At 39.3% G+C, this 24,515-nt stretch overlaps 1 protein-coding gene across 1 annotated transcript in view; it reads right to left on the bottom strand.

The window, feature by feature from the left end:
* KIAA1244 (KIAA1244 ortholog) overlaps nucleotides 1–24,515 on the bottom strand; it is a gene marked incomplete at its 5' end in the record, with an annotated part of 77,454 nt that overhangs the window by 30,873 nt on the left and 22,066 nt on the right. The window contains 8 exons of the mRNA XM_009083513.1: nucleotides 1,895–2,805; nucleotides 3,552–3,664; nucleotides 5,068–5,392; nucleotides 8,035–8,139; nucleotides 9,991–10,069; nucleotides 11,089–11,131; nucleotides 12,683–12,805; nucleotides 17,874–17,942. Of these exons, the coding sequence (XP_009081761.1) occupies nucleotides 1,895–2,805; nucleotides 3,552–3,664; nucleotides 5,068–5,392; nucleotides 8,035–8,139; nucleotides 9,991–10,069; nucleotides 11,089–11,131; nucleotides 12,683–12,805; nucleotides 17,874–17,942 (1,768 nt within the window). The remainder of the gene's footprint in view (nucleotides 1–1,894; nucleotides 2,806–3,551; nucleotides 3,665–5,067; nucleotides 5,393–8,034; nucleotides 8,140–9,990; nucleotides 10,070–11,088; nucleotides 11,132–12,682; nucleotides 12,806–17,873; nucleotides 17,943–24,515) is intronic.

Raw genomic sequence — 24,515 nt, 5'->3', positions numbered from 1 at the left:
TTCCCTCTAGGTCTTCAGACTCATAGCCTCTGGCCTACACAAGAACACAAGTTCTCACCTCAGGAGGACTGATGGACATTTGCTTAAGATCTGAGGTACAAGTTAAAGGACTGTTTCAGCTGGATTGAGCTTCATTCCGGGTGTCCAACTGAAACATGAACCATGCAGATCTTATAAGAGCATAAAAGTATAACTGTGATAGCCACAGCTCCATGAAAACACCAGGATACCTCTTCCAGGCTGCCTTAATACAGTAACTTGCTACTCTACTGCTCCACAATCCCTTACTGAGTGGCATCTTCTAAGAGTACTTCACCAAATCCATCTGGAAACATGGTGTATGTTTTTTAAGTACAAATTTAGCCATAGGGGTGGCTTTCTTAAGAAAGTGAAGGTCTCTTTCAACTCAACAGTGTAAGTCCAAGGCTAGGTATCTTTTCAAGAGAGACATGCAAACCACAAATTATGGATTTAATGCAGAAATTTAGTTATATTCTTCCATCTTTCTCACTGTATTAGTCATAATAAATGCCAACAAAAACCACGTTTAGCCTCAAAATCTAGAAGTCTCCTAGGTTCACATTTTCCAATGCTTTAAAACACTAAAAAGACTTGATAGACAAAAGAGAAGAGGAGTGGTATACTCATTCATGCATGAGGGAACAGGTGCACAAAAGTCTGAGCTAGAGTTCTAGCACTAGTCTTTTGGCATAACCTCAAGATCACTCTTTTTCAGGAAAAAGAAATCCCTGTGACAGAAAGGCTTTGGAGCACCTCAGTTAGGGAAGAAATTAATATGAATGCTTCCTTTAAGGTTTTTCCTTTCTATGCTATAAAATGGCCAATGTTTCTTAAGAATATCATCTGCCATCTTCCTGAGCAGGGCTTATTTGGGCAGCTTTTAAAGAGGATACCAGGAATATCAGTTTATTCACCCAGCTTCATATCTAAATTACACTGTATGATGATGGGAGGCATCTCTTGTGGCTCTGTATGAGTTTAATGTGTGTGAGAGAGCACAAATGAATGGAGCAATGATTAGGAGAGGAGCAATAGGAAAGGCAATTGCAGTGAAGTAAGTTAAATAAACAGAAATATATTTTAGCAAACATTTCCACTTTGGCGACTGTCAGGAAAGCGAAACTCTTCTAAAAAAATATATTTACGCGCATTTTAAATATACTATCAACAGGACAAACTAGCCTTTGCATGACATTTTTTCTGTTTGTTTGACAAGTCAAGAACCCAAAGATTCTAACCATTAAAGAACTGAAGATATTTAATCTCTTAAAAGGCAAGATCTTAATTTTTCACTTGGTCTGGGCTTTGAGCTCTGCATTTTCTGCCATATTAGATAGCAGCATTAAGAAAAACAAATGAGTGAAGAAAAGTCTTCTCTTTTACTATCCTTTCAAGAGCTTACTGTTGTGGAATTATCACCTTCTGTGCAAGGCTAGCATTACTAACAGTAACACAGTGATGTACTAAGCTACTTAAATGTCTTTCATAACAGGTGACAGTACTCCCCACATCGCTTTCATGCTAAAGGGCAAACCCAACCTCTCATTAATGACAGCATGTGCAAGTCTTTTCAACAGATCTTCACAAATGCGTGAAAAGGTACCTTACTACAGAAAATCCCATTTCTTTATTGACTGAGGATGTAACCCAGAGGCCTTTAAGAGCCAATGGATTGACCTCCCTTTGAATCAGTGCTTCATATTCAATTTGCTTTGCCCTAAATAAAGTGTGCTGCTGACTGGAGGAATGTACTCTGTAAAGCACAAACCTTATTTGGCATATGTTCTGTGAAGATGAAATCCTACAAGAGAATCTGTGTACAGTGGTGTCACAGTGTGCACACCAGTTAGACACTAAGTATTTGCTTGCAAACCTGAGCAAAATGTTGAAGAGAAGTTCTGCAGTGCTCCATCCACTTCTTCTATGCTGGGAAGAGCTATAAGCCGAGGAAGAAGAGCTTCAAGTGACTGGATAAACAGCCGTGCACTGTGTTGATCTGCCTCTTGGCTTTTCAGTAGTTTCAGAGAGAGAGCAGCAGTACGCAAGGACCTGTGACCTGGACAATCCCGAGGCGTCTGCTCCTCATCAGCCAGGGAGCAATTGTCAGAGCCTATGTCTGAGACATCAGACCTGCCCGAATCCTTTTCTGCGGCCATGGAATACTGATCACATGAATCAAACTCAGTCCTAGAAAGGTCCTGGTCATCTACACTGAAGTTACTTTCACTGTATCTGGATCCATAGGACCGGGTCTTGCAATCAACTGATAAGAAGTTAGTTATATCTGGATAGACTACAGTGTGGCTTCTTTGAACAACATCTGGCTGGTCAATGGTTTCTGACTCTGGTTCTCTGTAATGAATCTCTTTGCTTTCGTGTCCAGCTGGAGATGGCAGTGAGATTTTTTGACTTTCTGGATTATCCTCTGGAGTTGTCTGTCCCATATCCCCTTCCAAAGTAGTCTGACCAGTGTCTGTGGTCACGCTAATGCTAATATCAGGACTCTTCTCATTTCCTGATTCCCAGGCAGGATTTTCTGAGGACAGGACGCGCCTCTGCCACCTGAAGTCAGCATCATTGATCTCCATGGAGTCCCTGCTTGTCTCGGTCCCATCCTTCAATTCTTCTAAGCGCTGGAGCAGCAGCTGGATCTGCCCTTCACTAAGCCCCTTCCCTTGGCTCAGCTCATCTAACGCTCCAAGCAGGGCAAAGACGCAGGACACTGAAGCATAACATGCTTCAATACCACCTTTGATGCATGCTTCGGTCATCCCATCCATGATGCTACAATCAAGACAGAGTCTACTTAGTGACGCAACATGTATAGTGAGCACGTCACTATCATTCAACACCACCCCTCCATAACCAGGAAAAATGAAGTTAAATTATCCTGTAAGAGTATTCCTGAGAAAGACAACTACTATTAGAACAAATTATTAAAGTCTCCCCTGCAAATATGGCCATTCTATAAAGGGAGTGCCAACCAGGGAAACAGTTACCATGCATTTATATCAGCATGCGCAGCATGTTCTCCCCTACAGACAAGTACTTAAACTGAAAAAAAAAAAATCTCAGCACCCAGCTGAACTAAATTTAAAGCCATCTGGGTCCTGAAAATGCTCTTATCTACAAGATATGATTTTTATAAGAACTGAGAACCCTTCTTGCTCAATCTAACAAGGTTTAAATTTTCTGTGGCCTCCTTTGACTTCAGCTTGGAAATGTACCGCTAAAGAAACACAGTTATTTCATTGCAAATTTAGGGACCCATACCCAAGAATTTCCAGCTGTAAACCAACGTATTTGGGTATTTTGACAAACTCCACAAGGTAGTTATCTATGCCTTTACAAACAGGCCCCGACTGATCACAAACCACTAAGAGCTTTTACCCCTTTTCCATTTTCACAGCTTATTTAAACAGGGAAATACCCTGGCTCACATTGGGTATGCTTCTGAAGGTACAACTGCTTAAGTGTCCTGTGTGCACGGGTTTAAAAGAGAATTGGCTAGAGAAGGAAACAAAGCCTACAGCTTGAGAAGATCCAGATGTGACTTCCGTTTAGAAATAGACCTCTTCTTGGACTCAGACTCAGAAGAGCAGGGCCCTGCCAAATCACAAAGCTGCCGAGGACTGCCAAGTATCTGAAAGGAAAGGAACAGAAGTTACTAAAGGACTATCTAAGCATTATTTAAATACAATAAATGAGTCATAATGCTATCAAGCCTTGGAACCTGAGGTAGCAGTACTGTGATTTCTCACAGCAAAGGAAAACACCACACTGATGTTCTACTTATTCAAGCTAACCTTCCTCTTTTTAGAGGCAGAAAAGCAAATAGAGAGGAGCAGAATATTCAGCAAGAATCACACATAGCTCTCCAGTGCTTTACCTTTTTGTCTGAATATATTTCAACTGACAAAATTGCACACAAGACAAGTTTAATGCCTAAATATAGAACAAATATCTTGCATGTACCAAAGAGAGCCTTTTTCTTCAGTCACCTAGTTACAAAATGACAGAGTAGATAGGTCAAACACAGATAAGCAGAGTGATTCTTTCAGACGCAACCTGCTGGACGGCATCTTGTTAATGCCCACTAGGAAACACAAGGAGAAGGCTTTACAAACAAGCACTTATTAATAAGCCTGAAGAGGCAACAAATATGTCCTGCAGGAATCAATATTAGACTAAGCTTTTCCTAAAACTTCAATTGTCATCTTGCTATTGTTTAAAATTAGAGGAAGACAAATGCCAGGGTGACTGACATTTCAAATGACAACCAAATGGGTGGCTGAATGATGATCTTCAGACACACAACAGCCTAGGTAGAACAAACTAGAACAAAATTTCTCTGAGAGATGCCACTGTTCCTACAAGTTATGTAAGTTTCTGTGTGTTCCACAACATGAGAAGAAAGCTGCCCAGATGGAATGGAAGAGTCCATGATTTCAGCTGGTGCTCAAACAACTCATAGTGCTCCAGTTTTAGTGCTCTCAGAGGCACTGGGCAAGAGGCCAGAATGGATTGATCATGAAATGTCTGCTTAATCCATTGGCAGCTTCCTTGTGGCTACTGAAAAAAAGCTCAAGGAAACTGTATTTCAAAAATCTGGCATGTAATCAAAGCATAAATTTACCTTAATGCCTGGAAACTACACTGGGAGGATGAATGTCTCCTTCTAGCAAAAGCAGAGAATGAGGAAAGATGCCAAAGAAGTTGAGAACTGGATCATTATATTCTTATCTCACCCAAAAGAGCAGCCATGGCCCAGTTATAGGATCTGTTCCATGCAGTACCACAGCATGAACACTGATGGAGTTGCCATAGTAGCTTGCATTATGGAGACAAATACAGCTATTACGACTTCATAAAACTTATAATATTTGTCAGAGTGGCATTGATGTAACAGCTGTGCTCAGAAAGGACAATTTCAACATCCCTAGGTGGGAAAGTTGGAAATGGATTGGTATGCACATATCAGCAACATTTACTGTTAAATAAACATTTTGCTTTACATGCCTGGATTTGCACATGTAATTATCCTACCTCTTTCATAATTTTGATGGCTTCTACACGATGTTGAGGTGGTGGGTAAAGCAGTATCCGGTGATACAGAGACTGTAGCACAGGTTTCATGGATTCCACTGACCCCACCAGTCGAACCAGTTCTGCTGCAATGTAATATATGGTCCGTGCAACAGGCCCACTAAGGGCAGGTGCTGTGGAGGAACAACCTGAACCCCGGCCATGATCAGAGATCCCTGAGGAAGGTGAATCAGCCTCAAGGCAGATGCTGCTGTGGGCAGAGGTGATAGTTTTGTCATGGATTGGATTTCCCAGGATTACTACAAGGGCTGGACACAGTTGCTTCCTGAGAATGAGAAAAGCAGCAGATGGTAACTGGAAAACAATAATCTCACAGGAACAGATTGAAAATAGCCCATGGTTAAATGAGATACACACTCTTATTTTAATGATCAGTCAACAGCAGTGGTTATCTAGAATAACAAATTAGGCCAGGCTTTTGTCATCTCCCAAGCATGAGCATGCCAGTACATATGGAAATACCTTTGGGTGCTTTATGAACATGGTGCTGATTTTGCAAGTTCATGTTGCTGCACGGTGCTGTCCTTTACGGGATAACATGCCTGCCTCTTCCATTGCCTGCAACTTATTGCAAGGCAGAAATTCTAGGTTACTACTGCTATGTGTCTCTTCTTCAGCCCAAGTCAGGAGTTTTAAAAAAAACCCAACCAAACAAGAACTAATCTATGTTAACTAGAAGGCCTACTGTTCCACCATTGAACTGCACATGCATGTATTTTAGTAAGCATCCTTAGTTGTGAGCCTGTTTTGCTGGCTTTTGAGAACATAATTAAAGCCCTCTAACTCAAAGTGTGTACTATAACTGCTAAGATGCTGCTATACACTAAATAACCATCCTTCCTTCAACTATCTTTCTCCATGAACACTCCCATTAAGTGATTCTACGCCAGCAGATCACTCTTCTGTGGAACCAGAGCCAAAATCAACTCAGCATTTTGCTCTATTAGCTGTTACTTCAGCTTCACATTCACACACTTGACATTTTAATTTGGTCTGCAAGACCTTAATTTAAGAAGCCAAGTGCTGCATGAGTCCCAAACCTGATTTTCACCCACATCTCAGAGGTTCAAGCTAGTGTCTAGAGCAAGCACCCAATGACGAGTAACAATTCATAAAACACATCCTCACAGGTATTTTTATTTTCTCAAGATTTTTATGCAGTTCAGAACTGTCATTGCTTCTCTTAACATGCTTGCTGAAACAACTTGGCTTTCTGAGGTTACAGAAAAAAAAAAGGCTTTTAACTGGACATCAGATAATGACATTGAGTCTGCTTATTCCATTTATTTCTCCAGTCAGGTACATTTCAAAACATCAATTCACTGCTTACGAAATGTGTCTGTCTCAAAGCAGGTGTAATCATAGGTTGCAACAGCAATATATTCCCCACACATCTTAGTCCTATCAAAGTGTTTCTGTATCAAACTATGGAGAACACTGTCAGAAGAGTTGAGAACCAACTACAAAGTGCCAGTCAGAGAGAAAGCTATGTGCATGTAGGGAACAGCTCCTTAAAGAATAACAACTACCAGTTTGGATCACAGCTTCACCAGACATTTAATGGATCAGTGTGTACTCATACTGCTCTACATTAACAAAATGATGTTTGCATTTTCGTGCCTTCCTAGTGGTTTGGGTTTTTTTCCCCACTTAAGCAGGTAGCTGAAGGATGCATTTTCCTTGGCAGCAATGCATATTAAAAAGTCTTGCCCCTGATGACTTGCCCTCATGACACAGTTACAGGTATAAGCACCTGTAGATTTGCAGCATAAACTGGATCATCAAAATGATGTAAATTTAAAATAAAACAGGAAACGTTTTCTTTTAACTGAGCTCATTTTACTGACCTTACAGGATGCTTACAGGATGGCCCCACAGTCAGTCACATATGCATAAACAAAGGGTTGAGTGAAATTCAAAGGCAGAAACTTGTGGATTTGTCACGAGAAAGATCTTACATTACTGCTCCCCAAGAGGCCCCAGCACAGGGTCCCTGTACAACACTGCCAAGTGTTACAAACCTAGTGACCTCCCAGTCCTGCACCCACTGATGTTCCTGGGACAGCAAGGGAAGTTATGGGTGGCTTCACATGTTGCATCGTTAGAAACGTGCCCAAGTCAAACACTTCATTTTCAAAAATTACAGGGTAAAAGTACCAGGAACACATTTGCCATTAACACTCACATATATCTTTCCTTAATACAATCACCTGACAAGGTCACAAGATGGGCATGGACTGCAAGGAACTGCATTATTAGTTACATTCTTTATCACTATGACTCTATTAACCACAGGCTATAAACCTCCCACTATTTCAAACAAAAATAAGAAAAAGAATTCTTTCAGGCACTCTGAGGTGATGGTATCAAACAATTTAGAGACATACGAACACTATGATGTCAAGCCTTTCTGGTGAAGTGCATTATAAAGAGAATTTCTTCATAAAGTGGAAACACCGTGAAGACCAGTTAGTCTCAGCCCTTATACAATGCAGGTCATAAGCATTTCTGGTCACCAGCAAACCATTTGACAACAATTTTGCTTATTGTCCTGTATTACTGCATCAGATCAGTAAGAATCTCTACAGTACTCTCCTATGGCAAGCAGAGTATCTCTGTGTTTTATGCCACACATGAATCCAAACTATTGCAGAAAGCATAAGCGATTTTCTGTTCTTGCAAAATACATTGGACTTCATTACAGTGATAATTCAGTACCAGGATTTAATGTGGAGGTTGAGCAGGAGGACCAATCTTATATGAGGCACAGAAAGAACTGATTGCAGGTTAACAGCAAGCTCTGCTCACATTTGGAGACTTATTACAGGTTTGTTTGCATGGCTAGGGGGAGGTGGTCTTTTTACTCTTAGTAACTGAGTGTTTACATTAGTCTTCAGATGTACTCACCATATTAGATCGGTGAATCCTTTGTGCTGCTGCATGCTGGGAGAGGAGCTGTTTAACATGGAGAGGATGCACTCCAAGTAAAGAAGCTGAAGTTGCCGATTGTCACTGACAAAAAGAAAAGATGTCATCCACATCACATTAAAACAAAGGTTATTTAATTTTCTAAAGTGACTATATTAATTCACTTGAAAATGATGCCATAATTTACAGGAGTGATATATTTTGTTTCTTTCTGTCACTCTCCACCATCCCATTTGTTTAGTACTGATTACATGCAGTGCTCTGCAACTTTAAAAAAGACTAACTGAAAAATGAGGAAGAATAAAACAAAAATAATAACTCATAGTCAATCTAAAAATTGGAGAGGGAAGGAAGCCTTAGAGCTTAGAGGAAAAGGAGACAACAGAAGACTTTGGACTATTTGATAGTTTCTTCAGGCAATCTGAAATGCATTTAGGTTTCTCCTGGTTATGTTTTTTCTCTTTTCTTGATGACAGGCACAATAGTCAAAAGTCAATGTCTACAGGCAGAAAGTCACATAACTACCTTTCATGCCCTTCCAGTCACTCTGTCAAAACCATAAACACCAAGGGAGCTTCATGAGAAAGAAAATTAAAGAACCTGTGGACACCTGGAACTGCTACACTTGTGACATGCAATGTGCCAGTACCTATTTGGAACATTAGCTGCAGGATTTGGAAGACAAGAAAAGCTGAGGTCTGCCTTATGAAAGGAGCTCCCCATGGCAATTGCACTCACATTCTGGTTTTTGCTCCGAAGCAAACTATGATTTAATATTTCTTTTTCGGTCTAGAGATAAGAGCTAGAGGAACAAATTTTTTTGATGCATGATGGTAGATAAAGGAATTTTTAATGAATGGATTTATTTTAATTAAAATTAAGAAATGAGAAATGTTTGTTCTTCGGTCACTGCCTGAATTCCTTTTGTTCACATAGATGGAATTTTCATCCAAGTAGAACAACACCTGTTTCACATGCCATGCAGAAAACAGTGAATCCTGAAGCTCAAAGCTAGATTTCTAATTCTATGCTGTGGAGGGTTGAAAGCTGCTGTCTGGTTATAAATTTTAGAGGTGATAGACTTTTCCTCACAACAGTCCACACCTATCTGGAAAGATACACATGTTCCAGGTATAGGTGCTTTCTTTCCCAACAGCTTTTTTCACAAATGTGTCTTAATGCATCATCTTGCATTTGACGCTTGCATGGCCATACACAAGGTGTCCCTCTTGATTTTATTTTCCCAAATGTTGACACTATTTAAATAAAACTAAGTAAGGCACTCCTATCTTTCAAATCATGCTGTAATTAGAGACACTTATGAGAGGAAAGTCTATAGAAGAACTGTACAGAGATGGCTGAGTTGCCTTTGGCTCTGGTAGTTCCTGAAAACTGTAAAGCATATAACACCCTATTACTGCCCATAACAACCACAGTTTAAAAGATAGGCTCATGCATTTCCAATTAGGTAGAGTGTATGATATTCCTAAATTGAAGGAATGCTTTGATAATGCAAATTATTTCAACTGGATAAATGTTGACTTCCTAAGGAAGACATATGAATGAATTCTGAATATTGTGTCTTTTAGGTCTTTCCATGGCTCTTGTAACTGTTATTCTCTCTATGATGGTTGTTTCCAACCAGAAAAGAAAACTTCTCCTTTGATAAGTATTTTGCTGCTGTATGAAGTTACTTACAGATTAGATTTACTGGAAGCTCTTTAAAGCTGGACAGTGCACAAAGAAGGCAAATTAGCTCCTCATTTCAAGTGAGGATTAAATTAATGCATCATGAACAATACTTCCTCTAGTAAACACTTCGTTTAAGCACAGATTTGCTCCATAATTCCAGAACTACAACAGTACAATCACATGTATCAGTGAAACCTTCAATCTCCAGGTAATAAATTGAAATTATAAACTGAAAAAACTCACTTTATGACAGCCTGGAGCTTCTCACAGAGCACAGTGAGGACAGATACAACATCATCACATAGTGACTCAGCTGAAGTACCTCCAAAAAGGACAAAGATCAGAGGCATTACATATGAGAAGCTGGATTACAACTCTGATTTACTACATGGACTTTCAGAGCTGGTCAGAGCTTGTAAACAAGGAGCAGGGCTACCAAAATTCATAGAAAAGATGCTGTAGGAAAAGTCCTTGATTGGAAAGTGATCTCCACAAAACGCAAAAGCAGCAGTATTAAACCCAGAGAGAGCACTGATTGCTTACATGCATTTACAGAAGGTTAGCTGAAATCCAATTCACATAATAAAATAAGTATACAATTAAATAACAAGAAAGGACTGGCTCCAGCATTTCTACATGGCAGCCAATTTCTGTGTCTCCCTGCAGTCTTTCTCTCCCTACACAGCTTCTGATGTCTGACCAGGTTCTAATCTTATAAGAGAATGCTTGTGCTCTTCAAAAATTTTAGTTTCCATTCACACAAGTTCTCCTGCAAAAATCCAGTGAGAAGGTCAAAAGCAGGGATTGTTTTTAGCTATTAGATTTTGAAAGTTAAGCCACAATGGGAGTAGAAAAGCATTCTCTTGTAAAATCATCACTTGGCAGGTATAAACACCCCTTCAATAGTGATGCGCTTTCAAAAGTGGCCATTATACAAACACTGGCTTTAGCCTGAAATACAAAAATGCAATAATTTTCAGAATCCACGTCCTACTCAGTCAATCTGTTTCAATTTAGGAAGTAAAGCCACTTACTAACTTTCTCCAGAGCACTAAAACTCCTCACTTACAGAAGTTCACACCTTAAAACAATAATTTATTACTACATTGAGTGCAATGCTGTTACTATGGTCCAAATGATTACACAATGGAAAATATTAGAAGCTATCAGGACTGTCTCAGTTCTTACCACAGGTAACACAGAGAGCATCAAGCTATAGACAAGGCAAGAAATCTTGAAGGTGCAATTCCCATGACATCATACAGTACTGTGCTGATGAAAGGAAAGTTAAGAGTAAAAATGCTGGATTGGAAGGAGTCATTAAAAAAGTGGTACAAATACCTTGACTCTTGAATTTCTGCAAGGTGTCATGGTTTTCAATTGTCTGTTGAGGAAGACAAAGGTGGTGTAATTGGTACAAGGGGCAGAAAAACACTATAGAAGCAACACTTTAACAGCAGAGTTTTCTTACCAATTCATATCCTCGATCTGTTTTGGATTTTTTATTTGTTAGGTTTTTGCAAAACATTTTTAAAAGTTCCTCAAGATCCATTTTAAGTAATTTAGATTAAAGGAACTCTCTTCTTGTTAAGCTGAACTAGAATTTTTAAGTCCTCAAGGGATTTCCTACACCTAAAATAACTCAGTACTAACTAGGCATGTAAGTTGCATTGGAAAGAACTGAGAGAAAAGCATAAATTAGACTTCACAAAGTACTTAGAAACCAAAATCAATTGAGTATTAGAGCGTTTAGCACATTGACATTTTTAATGTTACAGTACTAATGGAATTAATGGCAGTCAGGAAATTATAATGACCTCTTATACCATTTGGTTCAACAGCAGTATAGGATTCTTCCTATCTGTGCACAAAGGGGGTCAAGCCAAATTCTTCTCTCAAGCATCAATAACAAACTGCCAGAAACTAAATGTGGCTCTCATACGCTTTTACCTACTCCTCAGTTAAGAAAAGAACTAACAAAATTCAAATTGCAGACCCACACTGAGATTTCAAAACTACTAGTTGTTTTCGTTTGTTTTATGGGGGTTTTTTGGGTAAATGTTTTGCCTAGTAAAATGAACCTACTTAGCACAAACAGAAGACAGGTTTATTTAAACTGATTAATTCTGTCTGCAATTGCTCAGTAGGATAAAAGCAATCTAGTCTACTAATCCAAAATAGAAGTGATCATCTTAACTCAAAACAGATGTCAGGAAAATAATCTGTAGAACCACAGTCCTTAAAATTTCCTAATAAATAGAAACTGGCTTTTACAAATAGTACTTTTTCTGACAATATGATATTATACAAAGCAGTGTGAACAAATATAAGAAGCCAGGGTAGTTTCACATGTACCCAGAACATTTACAGTTTAGATGACAATGTGCTGGGATTTCATTTAAATAGCTTTTATGGATTTTAATAATGCAATAAATAGCTTTTCTTCTTTTTTTTTTGCTAACAACCAAGCAAAGAATATCATAAGCTTAAAATCATCCTTAAAAAAGTAGAAGAAAACCTCAATTACACTTTCCTTAGCTGAGAATTTGTTCCCTTTATGTAAATATTTGTCATGCAGAAACTTTTCACAGGATTTCAATGAACCTTAGGAAAACAAGCAAACAAAATAATAGAATGGAAAAGGCCAAGGCAGTCTGACATCAGAACAAAGCCTCTTTTGTTTAATGGAAGGAAAAAATTATATTAAAAATAAAAATCAGCCAACTCAAGCTGACAATGTGAGAGCTGTGTCTCCAAACACTGCTCTGAGGCAGGCGCAGGCAGAGCCCGAAAAAGCTTTTAAACAGGATTAATTGCGGAAGTGTCAAATAAAAGCCATAAGGCACAACAAGCCAGTACAATACACTGCATTCAGAGAAACAAAAAGGTATGCAGCCATGGACATGGAACCATTTGTTGATGCCAGAAGGCTCACCATGTTTTCTTGCTTTTGTCGTAACTGTAAAGTCAAGTCACTCAACATTTGGCTGAGGGTTGCCCGCACAGCGGTGTTAATGCTCCGCTGGTGACAGCTAGATACATATGTCTCAATGCAAACCTGATGAGGAAAAAAAGATAGCAGTACATAGAACTGTAACTTACCAGTGACACATTTTAGGAGGATATCAAGGTCTCTCACATGCAGATAGTCAGCCTTCCTTACTATTTCTTATTGCTTTATCAGCACATCAGAGGTTTTCAGCAGTATGGAAAACCAAGTAAGTAGCATCTAGAAGCAGCATGCAATTCATCAGCTGCAGGAATGGTAGGGCAAAACTGGCAAAGTCTCCTTCTGTCAAACCCAAGTGATTTTGGCACTTGCCTTGCTCTGTAGATAATTTATTAAATGCTGTTTTGATTGTTCATCTCTTGATACTTATTTGTAACTACCTCTCTGCAAGTCTGTGTCTGCAATGTAAATATCCTCCAATTCTTCAAGTTTGTTCCTTCTGATGTATAGGTATTTGCCACTTCTATAATCAATTATTACATACTACAAGATATCTGAAAGCCTTTGAAGGCCTTTTCTAACACAAAAAAATACAATAGTGCTTTTCCATAAGTAAGACAAACAATTGCCTTTTAATAACTGGCAGTCTAGCTGAGGGCTCCTCTGCTCAGAGATCCCATGGAAGCCAAGGGAGCAATGGAAGAATGCTGATGGATCATCCAGTTCCCAGCTCCATGACCAGCTGCAGGCAGTTTCTTGAAAATGAGCTGTGACCAGAGGTGTGCTTGACTTTTGCCCCAGATGATGTTACACATATAGCTGCCAAAGCATAACACAGCTAAGATCCTGGGTACAGCACACTGCAAACTGCAGCTTCTGTGCTTCATCAGATGTTCTGTGGGAGGTGTCGGATATCTGTAAGAGCTGCTGTAACTGTAGTAACCAGTGTAAGTACTGCAGAGTAACTACTAAGTGGATAAAAGTCTTGGTGGAGCTGAGTGGGTTTGTGACAGAACTGTACAATACAGTTTTGTCAGACAGTGATCCAAAGAAAGTTTTGGTCCTTTGGTCTATACTGAGCTTTATCATTCACAATGACCACATAAAGAACCAAAAACCCCAACGCAACCAATCAAAAAAATAAGTAAATAACTGTTCACATATTTTTGTACTTTCAGCCTTTGTGGTTTTATTCTGCCATTGTTTGGATACATAGGTAGTGAGAAGAACCATGAATATAGATTAAATTAGCTGTGAAAAAATTATTAAATATATATAGTATAAATTATATGCATGAGGAGTATACATAATTGCATCTGGTGCACATTTTTGAATGAGAAGGGTATTATATGTTGTAAAGCCATTTTTATAGTTCCCTAATGAGGATGAGTTTTTAAGAAGGAAAAATTACAGTCATCTGATTACATAGGCTAATCAGTACTGACATCACACAGACAAGACTCTTGATTGTTTCTAAGTCCTATTGAAATGACTGAGAAAGAAAGACTGTGGGCTCAAGGCTATGAAGTTTAAGATCAATGTGTTGCTGGCACACTTCTGCATTTGTTAAAAGTGAAGTGAAAAACAATATAGGTATGTTCCCAAAGCCCTTTTGACTTCCTCACTTTGGGCTACTTTCACATCTCAGCATTTCAATAAAGTCAGAAGCACAAGAAAACATGACTGAGTTTCCTGAGTACAAACTATAACTTAGTGATTCAAGACATGACACATAGAGACAATTAATTATGGTGTTGCCTTATTTTCCCTTATTTCCCAATCAGACTGACAAAGAATATTTCAGAGCTTTTCAAGTGTATGTATATTGCTTGTCATCTCACACAAGAATCACTATGCAAATAGCAAACTAAAACTGATTAGGCCCTTTGACAACACAGTAGAATAGGTTAGTTGTATGCATTTGCAGAATAGAAGGGACAGAATTGACAGCATATGTCATTCTTGTCGCTCTTTCTCAAGATTCCATGATCCCCTCCCAAATATATCAAGGCTTTTATTCACCTTAAGATCAATTTGTCAGTGATGAGATGGCCTTGTAAGTTAAAAGAAGGCTTGGACCAACTCTGCCCATCATCCAGCTATCACGAGAACTCCAGTGGACAAAAGAATCCTAAAATCCTGTTAATTGTGTACAGCCCTTTGCAGTGGCCAAACCATTCCAGTGCTGCTGAGATCATTCTTTTGAGCTATAAGTCTTTTTCTAGAGTACCTGAATGAATTGCTGAAATACCATTCTTAGAGGTAGGCTGACTTTCTGGAAAGAGCATGGTTGATATCTCCTTGTTCTCTCCCCTCCCCATGCGAGGTAATGAGCAACAGTACTGTCCACTTGAGCTGCAATCTTACAGAAGGCCTGAGTTCTAAATGGCTGGGCAAGGTACCTTTTGAAAAGCCATTGATGAAGAAGAACCAGTAAAAATGCGAGAGCTCAGGGCTCCAAAGAGGTGTGCAATGGACATTTTGATCATCTCATGCACTCTGGTACTTCCAGCTCTATGGCATGCAAAACACAACTAAGAGCAAAACACAAATGGGTTAGCCAATGAAACACAACAGAGTCAAACAAAACAAACCTCCAAAAGGTACATGGGAGTGACAAATACATACATAAAAACAAGCAACAGCATGAACTAAATTTTCTTGCAGGTGTCTAGGCAAGCATGGGAAGATACACAGGGGAAGATTTAGGCTATTTTAAATTATATTAATACTTAAGCCACAAATTATAGTACTCTTCATGCTGGATGCTTCCTTAATTTGAAGATGATAAAGTTCAGAAAGATTTGGAGTGCCATTATTTTGTACACATGAATTGTGAAAAATTAGGCAGTGCAAAATGGCCAGACTGTAGCCTTGTTTGTCAGAGAGAGCCCTCAGAGAGTTCTATCAGTAGTGAAGGCGGCACCTTTCCAATTCTGCAGTGGTTCCACTTTGATACAGAGCGCAGGCTAGGAAAACTAAGGGACTGACTTGGAAAGAAATGTCAAATAGCATGGGCACTGAAGCAGAAAGCTCCTCTCTGCCCCCTTTCCTTTAGACCAACTCAGAACAATAAATGCTGAGGTTCACCAAATGCTGAAGTGAGAAATAATCTTGTTTCCTACTGCTTATACATTGCAGAATTCAGATACAAAAGCATAGTGACTCTGAGCATAGTTAAAGTCTTTGCCTTACCTACCTGGGCAGGAGGAACCTGAGGAAGCATGCATATGCCTGGTAGGACTTGCTGTTTAGAAAGACCTAGGCATTCACTAAGGCAATATTTTCTCAAGGAGTGTGGGGAAAAGGGCTGTACCTCCAAACACTCCAAATAGAAACATGTACACTCTATATTACAGCTTGTTCCAATTCACTGAAAGGCTGTTTTGTTGCTTTGCTGGCACATCTCATCAGTCTGCATCAGAGCTTCTGATCACCGTAACAGAAAAGAACTATCATTGTGCTAATTTGTACCACTATACTAGCAAAAGTTTTTAATAGCCAGGCTAGCCTTTTGGGAAAGTGAAGTGCAAGTACCAAGAACAGCAGAGTTTAATGCCAATCTATGAAAGACAACTGCCACTTTTTATGAAAAATAGCCCTGGTGTTATCCAAATCCACAGACAGAACAGAAAATACGATTTCTAATACCATTTGTAGCACACAGAACATGACTGATTGACCATTTCCCCCCAGACTTAGGCAGTGCTTTTGAAGACTGAAATCTGAAGGGTATGGAGTCATTAAATACTTTTCCCAGCAAGTTTGTTTAAGCTAGAGCTGTTTACCTACAGCAGAGATGCACCAAGCTGAATTCATCAGCTTTTGCATTGCATGTTAAAAAGTCTGCTGAGAAAAACTGCAGCAGGGGAAACTACCTGCATTTTCTTCAGTTTGGGACACTGACATAAAGAGGGTTCAGTAGAACTTCATAAAGTTGTGGCTTGCTCTAAATACCCATTCAGTTAATCTTTACTGCAGCATCTACAGGTGGGGCTTGCAGAGACCTCCAAAAATAGTCATATCTTACGGTCTCATTTAACACAAGAGAAGCCAAAGGCTAAACTGTGCTAATCTGGAAAGATTACTGTATTTTTTTAGCCTGTATATGTAATATATATGAACTGTTAATGTTGTATCCTTGCCTTTCAAATCCTATGTGTTACAAAATGGCAGCTGTTTGGTTCCCTGTTAGCCCTACAACTCTATTCTCAGCTTCCAGTAAGACAACACAAGGTCAATTTTATTCCTAAACTTGGAAAATGCTGTAACTTCCAGGTAAAGTGAGCTATTTTCACACGGGAGTTTTCTTTTTTACAAAAAACCCCACCCAAAATACCAAAACCTGAGATGGAACATACCTCTAAATGTCTACAGACAGGAGTGTAAGACATGCATATAACCTTTACATTTCTTCATGGACATCAGCTCCTCCCATATCATTTTAACAGTATAATTTTATAATACATTCTGCACACAGCAGTGTGTGCTGGAGGATTAAGTGTTCCTGTGCATCTTCTCTAACCTGAACAAACAGCCCTGTGGCTTGCTACACTCTGTACTAAAAATATCACCCAGCTACAAAGGCTCACTTAATATACCTGCAGGTATGTTTTTCTATAACCAAAGCTCCTTTACAATTTGATTTAGACTAAAATCCAATGGAATAAAGGGAGTAGAGCAACTAATAGCACCATATATCTAGAGGCATAATGAATCTTTTACGTGGGTGTATTAGAAAAAATATATACACAAGGCTAACAAGGCACAGTGTGGCACTTGTGCTGACATGGCACACTATGGCTTAATACACCTCTCTTGAGGAAATTTCGTTAGTTTTAGACTTTAGCAGGTAAGAAAGCAGCACAGTGCTGTTTTATAAAGAACTCAAGAAAACTTTTCTATTGCCAAAAGCAAAGTAAATACGAGGATTAGTAAATATGCAATGCTATAATATACAATTGTTAGTCAGTTTCCAAAAGTGCCTTCCCATGCAAGTCCATCAACCCTACCCAACTTACAACTATTTCTTCACACCAAACATAAGGTAATACCAGTCCTTAAGATGGTAGTTGTGTTTTAGACTGGTTCAGTTTCAGGCTATGTATGGAAGACACATTCTAGGTAGCAGGGAAATATTAAGTGACACAAGCCATGGTATGACAGAAGCACTTACCTCAGCAATCTTCAACACTGAACTCCCATTCAGCTCAAATGTGGAGGTATAAGTTATACAGAGCAAGACCTTGAATTGAAAGTGAGGGAGAAAGGAAAAAAAAAATTAAGTTTCATCCATTATTGCCTCTCTTTCCCACCCATGTGCCTTTAGCCACAGCTCCTTCCAATTTTTAGAGCAGGCATCAAAAGCTTCTTATCACCACATGTTACTGGGATAGAGGAGATCCTCCTGAGAAGCTACATCTGTTGGCCCCAGAGGTACAGCCCAATGAATTACTTATTGCTTCCTCCTACATATGACCACCAAAAGAAAGACAATCCAGTGGTCAACTCTGGCCTTGGACTCAATAGCCAGAATCTATTCATATTTTAACCACAAGCTTTGCATGATTTATAATCTGTCCTTTCATTCATTTCTATCAGTATAACAAAGCAGGAAGGAAAAATGCATACAATACAAGTTATTACTTGAGGTGGCACAGATAGATATGTATTATGCAAAACAAGCCATTAATTACTGCCTGACATGAGGATTTCCCAGCCTAGGATATTTCCAGTAAGTATATTATAGTAATTTGATAATGAGCAGCTAAAAAGTAATTCATAAGCCCCAATTCATGAGGGGAGGCTTGTTCTTGAGTTCAGCTGGAGGAATAAGGACTAAAGGCCCCATTCAGCACCTTACTTTGAAGAAAATGAGAGTGGAATGTGATGTGATCTAGCAGGAGTAGATGGGTGAGTGAGGCAACATGGTGAGGTGCTGTGGTGCAATGCATTTAGTGTCTGGAGATGTCCTCTCTCCCTCCTTTCTGTCTTCTTTTCCAATCCCTCCTGCCTCACAAAAGGCAGAAATTCTGAGCTACTGTGCTCTTGCCTTCAAAGCATAAAATTCCCCTGGTGCCAGAATTGATGTTTTGCTTGGTCTGAAAAGCATGAGTTTCTTGGGATAAGTGTACCAGCAAATATCAATCACAGTAACACTAATGTATTGGTCCCTACAACTTCTCAGCCCCTAAGAACTACTGTTCTCTGCTTCACAAGGAAATTTACAGCATAAGATAAGTTAGCAATATTGGCTGTTAACTGGAAGAAAAGTACAGAAGAGCCTGTCCAAGGACGAGTGTGCCATTTTTCTGGAGAAGGACATAAAAAACCCTTTGCATTTTGAGAGTCAGCCTGAAAAGTTTCTACAAATTGAAATGCACTGCACCTTTAGAAATATTTTTCTCAGCAGAAAACCTGTATTTCACTACAGGGTGTCAAACCTTACTCTAAGGTCATTTGGGTTATTTGTTTATTTGTTTGCTTCTTTGTTTTATAAATAAAATACCAACCAAAAGCTTGATCCTATTCTTACAGAAGATGATTTTACTATAAAGTGTTCCAAGAAAACCATTGTGTAATGGCAATTTTGCAGTGGTCTATATATGTTACCTTGCCTTGACTCTCACTCAGTCCTTCATAAATAGAAGCTGAATAATAAATACTAGAGGTAATGACAACAAAAAAGGGCATGCTACTCTTCTGAAGGATGATAGTCCTGCACTAAAAACTCTCTTACATATTCAGGACTTACCTTTGGAGCAAATAAAAATTTCTAAACCAAGTTTCCTCTTCGTGGTTTCTCTTTTCTGTGAAATGGGCAAAATGGAATTTCTCACCTTAAAAGTGTTAACACAGCCTAGCTCAGTGTTATATGGAGAGGTACAAGCTACAGGGCACTTGAACTTGCTAGAGAAAGAAATCTAATTCTAACTACAAACTATTAAAAATGCTGTACTTTCTATTTCTTGATATGAAAGCCACAAATTTCTCTGCAAACCACAGCATTTACTGTAACATGGACAAAAGTACCAGTGACAAAGAATTATGATGTCTCTTTTCCTGCCCAAAGGACAAATTCTACAGAATAACAGTAAAGTAAATGCTCAGTTATAAAAACTCTCTATAATCTCACTTGGTTAATAAGTACTTAAGTTATAAAAGCTATTATTTCCACCTGTTGTTGTCTCCATACCTGCAAACTTTAAAACTTCAGAGCCAAACAATTTTGTTTGGCACTAACTGGATTCTAAACCACTGACCAGCCTCACTTTCTCAACTGTTAATTACCCTGAAATTTCATTGACATTTCTAATAGCTGTGAGAGCCAACAGCTGGCTAAAACCCATATTCAGTACTTAAGGAAACCTGATTTGTACTCTCCAGACACTGCTGAGTAAAACACAGCTATAGCACACGGCAGAGACAGACAACTGTAACCTCCCACTGACAAATCTCCTCTTAAGAGGGGCCAAGAGAACCAAGATGGACAGCCAGGTCCATGACTAATCTTATTCAGGGGTTTGTGTCCCCTGATTTTTCCCTACTTGTAAAACCTCATTTGCTTCATGCGATTTTCTGCTCTCTTGACTTTGTAGAACATGTCATTATCTAATGTTTAGCACATTTCAAAGTCTCTTCTTCCTCCTTTTTTTTTTTTAATTTCCCACCTTTATAGAGCTAAACTGTGAGAAGTTAAGAGCATATAAATATACATGCCTAATTCTTTCTGTCACAAATGCCAAAAAACCTGCATGTGAATGATAGAAAGGTTAGATATCAAGTGTGGTAAGGAAGTGATGACCAAAAACTTGCTTTGAAGCAATAGGGAATTTCAGCAAAAAGACTACTAAGTTTTGATTGCTACTCTTTGTATAAAATAAAATCCAGTAACCTACTAGCTAGATAAAGGGCATATGATCTGATGTAATCAAATGACAGAAACAAAGGTTATCAGCCAGTATATTCTTGGCTTACTCCACTGCTGCCGTCTTCCCTCAGAAATCATTTGCAAGTTCTGAAACACAGTCTCTGACCAATGCACAAGACTGCTCTCAGCTATGATTTCCATCAGCGCTGCTGCAGAGCTCATTTACAGTCTTGGCAATGATCCAGACACTCAACTTGCATGTTTTCCCATTTATGTAGAACAAACAGGAAGACAGCAGGCTTCTCTTTCAAATTACTGGATGAAAAATGGGATTAAACAAACAAACAAACCCAAATTTAATCATTCAGATCCACTAAAAGCACTGAGTCTCCAGACAGTATATCACATAGGCTGCTGAACTACTCATGACACTAACTCAAACAGTCTGTATTTTTAAAAAAATTAAAGAAAAGAAGATAAGCTTTCTTGGGCAATGACATTTTGTTTTTGCAACCTCTGGTGGTGGAAGCAGAAACAAAACTACAAAGCAATTCCTAGCAACATCTTCAGTACAAACCAAAATTGAAAACCAGATTTTACAGATTGGTATGGACTCTAAAACACATTTTGTTTTCTTTTTTTGAAAGAAGGAACTTATATGACTGCAGAGATAGTTTCAAAGTCACACAACCGCCAGGATTTTTAATTGGCTTCCATTATCTTGTAAACGCCTGGATGAGATCACATCTCCATAAATGGCTTATCCATCATGAAAGTATTTATTTTAATTACTGTTGAAACTCTGACTGTCATGGAACAAGAAGTACAATTCATATTCCCTGGAGTCCCAGGGAAATAACTGTAGTACAAGAGCACATGCATGGGTAATTTTCACAATAAGGAGAAAAAAAACCCTAAAAACTGCTTCTGATGATACAGTGAAGGTCAATTTACACTAGAAGCACAGGATTTGAAATGCAATGTAATTAAACTGATATTACAATGTCTATTCCATACTTTTAGAGAGATTAAGTGTTCAAGGCCAGGTTGAATGGGGCTTTAAGCAACCTGGTCTAATGGAAGGGAACTACATGAGCTTTAGGGTCCCTCCCAACTCACACCATTCTATGATCACATGATCTCTTGAAGAGGGGAAAAGGAAACATTTTTAGATTGTAAGGCTGTTAAGCATTGCCAGTCAAGTTTACCAAGTGCTTAGCACATAAGTGTAGTACAAAGCAATTCTCACATGGAAGAGCTTATGGTGGAGTCACATCAAATAAACACAGTGGGTAAAAAGCAAGCAGTATCCCAAAAAAGAGAGAAAAGGTATAAAGCTTTACAATTAACAAACAAAACAATTTTGCAGCCACCTCTAATCCTTTAGTGAGATTGATAAAAGAAGCCTTTTTGGACTTACATTACTTGCAGGCTTGTAAACTTGGATGCAATGTGTGCTCAGATGATTCTCAAATCCTGCCCCTTGGAGGAAAAACCCTGACAGAATGCAGTACAACCCTTTATCTCATTCAGAAGTTTGACATTTAAAGTGGTCATACAGCATTTCTGCACAGCAGTCGGGACGGGAGGTGTCCTCCTGTTTGCCAGAATAACTGGCAAACAGCTCATATTGCACTGCTTGGCCTTGAAGGAAAACAAGGGCAAGAGAACTAAAGTGCATTAATGAAGTCATGTACACTGTGTCACCATGTATCACTGTACAAACCAGCAGATTTTAATTATGGAAAGGAGAGTGTGTCTCCTATAAATCACTAAACCCATAAATGCTGCTCAGCATTATGAATGCACCAGAGCTTCAGACATAAGGACTGTACTTGGTACAGGAAAACCTCACACATCATCAACAATGACATGCTGAATGCCCCAAGAAGACAATGCCCAGTTCACTAGACTAAAACAGAACTGCTGCTGAACACTATGGCGGAATGAAACCAAGTGAAACTTCTGCTTATGTAGTACAGATGTAGAAGGGAAAGAAATTATTTAAAATTTAATAGATATTTAACGGTTTTTCTCAACACTCCGACAAGCCTTTTATCTTTAGAATTATAACAAGTAAAGGCAGGAAAAACTAAAGAAAAAGGCTGACTAGCAGCACTAGGATGGCATTTCCCCCTTGACAGGTTGCAGTCTATTTAGGTATACTACATTACTTTATGGATTAGACAAATCTGAGTAAAAAAAAGGACAAATACCAAACAGAAAAAAACCAGAAAAGTTAGAAGATTTCTCAAATAAAAATGAAGTTACATGCATTGACTGCCAAAAAGATTACAAATGACATCGGCATATGGATGTAAGTAAACCCAGACCTGGTATATCCCCTAGACTGAAAATTCTAACATTTATTCTTGAAGACAAAATAATTTTTTGGTCAGGAGAGAGGGAAGACAACTCCCTTAACCTTAGATACATGCAAGATTCCATCAAAACTGTACCAGGGAAACATTCTATGTGACAATGTACTTTACAACTGATTTAAAATTACTGTTTCAAGTCACTAGATTAATTGGCAAGAAGTTAGCCTGAAGACAACCTAAGAAGTGGTGGCTCACAGGCTGTCTGGCCTGTCAGAGGATTTCACCCTATTCCAGACCTGCCCACCTAGGACATCCAGACCTGCATCCAGGAAAGTAATATGAAAAGCCAGATAAGCTGGGTTTGTGGTTCCAACACCAACTGCTATGCCACATGAAGCTTCTTTATCTTTTTTGTCTCTTGCAAGAGATGCGTGAGGAGCTCCAGGGAAGTGGACCTGAGCAGCTGGCTGGCAGTGTCAGAACAGCTTTTTGGGACACTGCTGTGGTTTAGGAATGGCACTCCCCAACCCAGTGCTCCCACTGAAACGCCCCAGACCATGCTCACTCACTCCCCCACCCTCTTCCCCTGCAGCAGGATGGACAGGAGAACTGGAGGCACAAAACAGTAAAGATCACAGGTTGAGATAAGAAAAATTCACTGGAAATAGCAATGAAACAAGAAAGCTAACAGCAACAACAACCATACTAACAACAGAGTATATAAGACAAGCAACTGCTTCACATACAATTGTTCCCCACACAGAACCCTGTGCCACCTGAGCGCACACACCGCACACCTGCCAGCCTGTGTGGCAGAGGATCCACCCCCTGCATGGCATCAGGTGGTGCAGATAACCCCAGGAACCTGGCATGCTCCTCCTCACTGCTGCAAAACTTAACCCTGTCCTGGCCAGAACCAGGGCAGACACAAGTTCTCTCCTCAGCTGCTCCCCAGGACCAGATGGTGATAACAGCTATGGTGGCATCAGCCTTCATCATGCGAAGCTCATAAGCAGAGAAGGTCTAAGCTGGGTGCATGTCATCTGTAGCACGTCTGGAGTATGTGTATAATTGCATGCCAAGGCTACAGCAAGTGACCCTTCCATGTCACTGTTATGTGGCCAGCTGAGCTGACAAAACTTGGCACTGTCACCTCTAGCAAGCTTTAATATCTGGTAGCCAGGAAAAGATAAAAAAGTTAAAGAGATTCTACATATGGGTATGTGATCATACAATGTCTTTCCAATTCACCTTCTTAATGGTTAAGTGATCTCCAGGTTCTTGGTATGTGTCTAAGACTAAAGAAAGTCTGTAAGAACTCATATTTCCACACGGGATAGGTGTGACGTTACAGTCTTCAGAGCTAGGGACTTGCTACTTTGTGCTGATGCCAGCAATTTTCAGCATGCCACACCAAGTGGGACAGTTCTAACATGACTGAATTAGCATGTACTCTATCTGGAAACACCTTTATAACCTCACAGCACTGTGTCAGCTAAAATGTTTGCATTAGAATTTCCTCAGGCAAGAAACTAAGCCTACTTTTCTATCCTGCAAACCTTGTAAGAGGTACGACCAACCCTCTGCTTAGACTTTTAAAGCTACACATCTGTCCAGACCCACAGAT

The sequence above is a fragment of the Acanthisitta chloris genome, unplaced genomic scaffold (assembly GCF_000695815.1).
Source record: "Acanthisitta chloris isolate BGI_N310 unplaced genomic scaffold, ASM69581v1 scaffold12451, whole genome shotgun sequence".
NCBI classification, from domain to species: domain Eukaryota; kingdom Metazoa; phylum Chordata; class Aves; order Passeriformes; family Acanthisittidae; genus Acanthisitta; species Acanthisitta chloris.
This window is presented reverse-complemented; position numbering and strand designations above follow the sequence as displayed.